Source organism: Notothenia coriiceps, unplaced genomic scaffold (assembly GCF_000735185.1).
Source record: "Notothenia coriiceps isolate Sejong01 unplaced genomic scaffold, NC01 NC01_scaffold00021216, whole genome shotgun sequence".
In the NCBI taxonomy this organism is placed as follows: domain Eukaryota; kingdom Metazoa; phylum Chordata; class Actinopteri; order Perciformes; family Nototheniidae; genus Notothenia; species Notothenia coriiceps.
In genome coordinates, this window is record NW_011353917.1 from 9076 (window position 1) to 14896 (window position 5821).

Sequence of the window (5821 nt, forward strand, 5' to 3'; positions counted from 1 at the left end):
CTCAAGTTGTACCATTCTTCTCTTTCATGTCCATAAACACAAAAGTTGTACATTCTTCATCTTTCATGTCCGTAACCCAAATTTGTAGCATTCTTCATCTTTCATGTCCATGAAACCCAAGTTTACATTCTTCATCTTTCATGTCCATAAACCCAAGTTGTACATTCTTCATCTTTCATGTCCATAAACCCAAGTTGTACATTCTTCATCTTCATGTCACATAAAACCCAAGTTGTACATTCTTATCTTTCAGTCCATAAAAAAAAACCCCCCCCCCCGAAGTTGTACATTCTTCAGTTTCATTTTTCAACAGTCTTTTTACAGATAGATAGATCCGTAGAATTTTAGAGAGGAACAACTACAACGTTTACCTCGACGACCCTACGTACTTTGTACTGAAACATAACGTGACACTACTTTCTCAAAGATACAAGGAAACGAGTCACACCTTAACCGACCCGACCATTACCCCTATGCGACACACCTTCCTGTGGTCTCATAGCGTAGCCTATTGCGCCTATCGTTTTGAGTTTTACATTCTCTAGGTCGGACGTTTTTCCCGGGTTCACCGGTTTTGTGTCGGCTTCTACAAATATTTTGTTCACTACACGATAACAGAAATCCAATACACATTACCGTATTTCTAAAAGACGTCAACAATAGAGAACAAAATTGGAATAAAAGGGTAGGGGTGTAGGCGAAGTGTCCTATTGAGCGCACAAGCAGGGATTGAGCCCAGTCCTCCTCGCTGGCTGGTCCCCTCTTCCTGTACCTCTTGTGGACACTAGCTGTCTGCGCTGCCACTCGCCATGCGGTTTGCTTCGTCCATTCAAAATTTCTAGCTGGATTAGTATGTTTTGGGTGGAAGAAGTGGAGAGATGTAGCGTTGTACACACGCGGGAGGAAGAAGGTACAGACAAGATGGTAGTTCGTACACAGGACAAGAACGTACCAGAGGAAAGATGTAGTTGTAGCACAGGTGAAAGAAGTACAAGGAGATGTGACGTTGAGCTGCACAGCGCGTAGGACGAGTAACCAGAGAACGATGTCAGTTGTACCACAGCGGGAGAAGAGGTAACAGAGAACATGTAGTTCGTACACAGAGGCGGAAGAGGTACAGAGAACATGTAGTTGTAGCTGAGGCCACGAGCGCGGGGGGGGGGGGGGGGAGAAGAGGTAAGAGAAGTGTAGGTTGTACACAGCGAGAAGAGCGTACAAGGAGATCTAGTTGTACACGAGGGGAGAAGAGGGTACAGAGAAAGATTGTAGGTCGTACACAGCGGGAGAAGAGGTACAGATGAGATTGTAGTTGTACACAGAGGACGAAGAGCGGTAAGAGAATGATGTAGTTGTATCAAGCATTACTTTCTACTTCTTACATTTTGAACCCAAATACCTGTACTTTCTACTTCTTACATGTTGAACACAAATACCTGTACTTTCTACTTCTTACATGTTGAACTCAAATACCTGTACTTTCTACTTCTTACATGTTGAACTCAAATACCTGTACTTTCTACTTCTTACATTTTGAACCCAAATACCTGTACTTTCTACTTCTTACATGTTGAACACAAATACCTGTACTTTCTACTTCTTACATGTTGAACACAAATAACTGTTCTTTCTACTTCTTACATTTTCCAAACAGGCTGGTTCCTTTAGTCTGAATGTGTGTTTGGTGGCGTGATCATTATTATTTAGAGTCATTGCGTGCCTATTGATTTGAACACGATCCGTGTATCCATCATTTCTTGGTCTTCTTTAAAGAAGAGGGACCAATGAAAACGTTGTCATGTTGCCGTTGTTCAGCATGGAAACATTCATTAGCTAACAATGACATTATTGTTCTATTAATATAAAGGGAGGTCAGGTACTCTTTAAAACAGCTGCTAGTTATGGGTACTTTTTACTGAAGTACATTTCAAAGCCTCTTTACTTTGACTTGAGTAAAGTCAAAGTAAAGAAGTTTAGTCAGTACTTCTACTTTCACCAGAGTATTTTTAAACACGAGTATCTGTACTTCTACTCGAGTAAAAGATGTGTGTACTTTTGCCCTCTCTGTATATGAGTTTAAAGAGCGGGAACCCACCTCACAGGTGGCCGTGCCGTCCCTCTCCATGGTGCACAGAGCGTTCAGATCACAGGGGTTTGTGAGGCTGTTCCCACAGCTGACCTCCGGCTTGCAGCCCTTCACCTGGTCTCCGGAGAAACCCGTCTTGCAGCTGCCGCAGCTATACGAGCCCTGAGCAGGAGACAAGGACAGCAGGTGTCTTTTCATCGCCACATCATTGAGATCATCTTCTGTTTAAGGGAAGTGTTGGGGATGGTTTTCCTACCACAGAGTTTTGACAGACTGAGTTTGCGGCGCAGCCTCCGTTGTTCGTTGCTTTGCATTCGTCAATGTCGTCACAGACCTAAATTAGAAAAAATAAGATGTGTGTTTTTCCGTTTATGTTCAGATTTGGCAGTTACACCACATATAATACAACAAACAGCGGTGGAAAGTGATTATATTGGCTACAGTAATGTTCTTTTGTTCAAAAATGTTGTGCATAATCCACTCTCGTTTACTATCTGATGATAGAATTAGTGTTTAGGTTCTCCTTTATATCAGTTTAGATCACCAGAAGGATCCCACACTTTTTGCCAAATATTTTATAGCATTTTACATACACTGTCTTTATAGCTACAGCTACTACCAATATTGTACTTCTTAAATATAAATGTAAACATATATAACACAGTAGTATTCATGTGTTAATGAGACCACGTTTCAAATAAATTCAGTCAATTCAAGTTGGAAACATTTTCTAACATATCTTAGTTGATAAGAAAAAAGCCCAATGACTTATTTCCATAAGAAGCTTGAAATAAACCCTTCCTATTTCTCCTTATTGTAATCAATCTGAGGCTTCTGGTTTAAGGGCTGAGCTGCCAACACTCACAAGCATCACGTGCCTACGTTTGATGGATATTTCTAACTTATAACTGAACTTACGAGGCGATATACCTCTAGTGAGTGGGCCAGCCCTTCGTATATTTTTCTGTATGTCGCCCTCCCCTGCTCTAAACCTTTCCGGTGTGTAGCTAAGATCCAAATAAAGTCAGATTTTGAAGCTGGGTGTGTTCTGAGTTACAGCACGAAAAGTAGGGGTTTGAAAGTCCGTAAGGAGCCATTGGATCCTCCATATGTGATCCAGTGTTTTACCTGTTTGTTGGTCTGTGCATATATGATGCCCACACCCTCTGTCGCCAGGCCGGAGTATCCCAGAGGACACGCGTCACATCTGAACCCCGGGGCGGTGTTCACACACTTCACTCCAGGGAAGCAGGGGTTAAACTGGCACTGCAGGAAGGAAGGAAGGAAAGAGGACACGAGGACTGTTACAAAAAAAAAATCTGCAAAATGCGTGTGTCTCTCAAGGCTGCTTACCGAAAAAGCTTTTAAGTCTGATGACACTTTGACTCATGCAAAAAACATAATGCTAAAGGGGTCAGGCCTTATGAAGAGGGATGAGAGCAAAGAGGAGAACACACACACACACACACACACACACACACACACACACACACACACACACACACACACACACACACACACACACACACCGAGACAGACACCGAGACAGACACACACACACACAGGCAGGCAGACACGCACGCACGCACGCACACAGGCAGGCAGACACACACACACACACACACACACACACACACACACACACACACACATTCCTGTACCTCCTAATTAACAGACTTTGACGTAATTTCCAAACTTTAACTTTTTCCCATTGCTGTCATTTCTGCAGCTCCTGTGAAGTTTTATTCCCGTTGTCTCACCTCGTTTCTTGTTCACCTCTCTGCTGCCAACGCTTGTTTTAGAGGCAAAATACTTTAATATAAAAAAAGGTCCAAAATAATCACGGCTGGTTTAGTTTGTCTACAATGGCAGCTCCTGTGTGGAAATAGAAACACATTTTGCAGACAGCCTCAGACCGACAGTGACGTCATGTCATTAGAAAGATATTTGCACTTTACCAACCCTCCTATTACACAGCTAATTATCTTCTTTTAGTCATCACATTGGGGGATTGGACAATGGAAAGAGGGTGTTGGACCCCCACTGCTCCTGACCTTTAAGCTAACAGCAGAGGTAAGGGTGAGAATAACAAGCTGGTATTATTCTCCACAAAGAAGGTTATGTTCTGGTATCGGTTTGTTGGTTTGTTTGTTTGTCAGCAGGATTACAGAAAGACTTTGGGCCTGGTTGGAATGAAACTTGAGGGAAAGGTGTAGAATGGGCCAAGGAATGACCCATTACATTTTGAAGCAGATCTGAATCACAGGGTAGATACAAAAATGTGTTTTTAATATTAATGTTGGATAGTGCATGGCCTTGTTGGAGATCTGCGCTCTCTTGAGTGCCTTTTACGATGTCGTTTGAATCCAAAATAAGAATTTGAATATACGGTTTCTTGCTATGCGCTAGGATTAACAGTTCATAAGATTCATTGTCAGACAACTTTACAAATCTTAACCTAAAAATAGCCATTATATGAGGGTGGGACAAGCCCCCCCCACGTTTTAAAATGATTAGTTTAGACCCCCCAGTGTTGCCATAGTTGCGGTGGACAACTTATCATTTGATTATTTACTCTGTAACATTTTTCGTATTGGAATACACTTCAGTGTTTTTATGTTTCATTCCTACAGACTACATGGTGAAAGGATAAGATGTGTGTTGTCAGTATAATACTATTTTATAAAACATTCTCTATTGTTAAAGTGTCTGATACTTGATAACCACGAATACAAAATACCTAACAAATAGTAAAAGTAATGATATCACATATGATATAGTCAGACACTGTGTTATTTCAAATCAAGTCTAATGAATAATTAGTTCACTTGAATGGCTCCTTAGAATGCAATTTTCCTCTGTGGTTTTCTACGCAACACATTTTTGTATTGTAATGCCACTCGTATTGTATTCCTTTGTGTATTGTAAGGTGACATTGAATGTTGTGAAAGGTGCCCTCAAATGAAATGTAGTATTGTTATTGTATCTGTGCCTCTCTCACACAATGTTCTTCTTTTTTTTAGACAAGGTTAATCCTCGTGTCAAGATCTGCACGGTTTCTCCACAGCCCTTGTTCAGCAGACCAGGTGGTGGTGCAGCTGTCTGGTTTGGCACCCCCACTGTCACTTTGTCAAGGGTGGTCGTACTCCCACCAAAATCACACTGGTGTTTGCTGTCCCCCTCTAGTCTGGGCACACACAAGCATTTTACTCTGGGCTCAGCAGGTGAGAAACTAAAGAGGGGCTTCCACATGTGGCAGACCGGGTGTTGGTGCTGCCAGATTTAGCACAATATGACACACACACACACACACACTGAGCCTTACCTCGTCCACATCATCACAGTTGAATCCGTCCCCGGTGTATCCGTCCGGACACGGCCCGCACTCCACGCCGTCGGCCGTCTCTATGCACCGTACATCACGGAAACACACACCTGGACCACACCTGGGTTTCACCACCTCAGTCCCCCCCAGCCCTTTGAAGGAAAGACAAAAAAACAAATTTTGTTGTGAAAATACTGAATGTACTCTTCCAATCTGAGAGTACCATGATAACAAAGGTATCCCAACTGTAGCTGTGAACATGACAGGATGTGTGATTACCTAGAAGAGCATCAGGACTGTTAGAGGCATATGATAGCTATGTGATTAACATGATGATTCAGCCTCTATGGAGAGAGACATATGACAAGCATGATCATTTCTGACGTGGAGCTAATCTGAAGTAAACATTGAAT

At 42.3% G+C, this 5821-nt stretch overlaps 1 protein-coding gene across 1 annotated transcript in view; it reads right to left on the reverse strand.

Moving 5' to 3' along the window:
• The window catches only part of LOC104953168 (thrombospondin-4-B-like), a gene marked incomplete at its 5' end in the record, with an annotated part of 13758 nt that extends 8198 nt beyond the window's left edge, over positions 1–5560 (reverse strand). The window contains 5 exons of the mRNA XM_010780091.1: positions 953–1224; positions 2093–2245; positions 2340–2417; positions 3212–3349; positions 5409–5560. Coding sequence (XP_010778393.1) covers positions 953–1224; positions 2093–2245; positions 2340–2417; positions 3212–3349; positions 5409–5560 — 793 coding nt within the window. The remainder of the gene's footprint in view (positions 1–952; positions 1225–2092; positions 2246–2339; positions 2418–3211; positions 3350–5408) is intronic.
• Between the last annotated feature and the right edge of the window lie 261 nt (positions 5561–5821).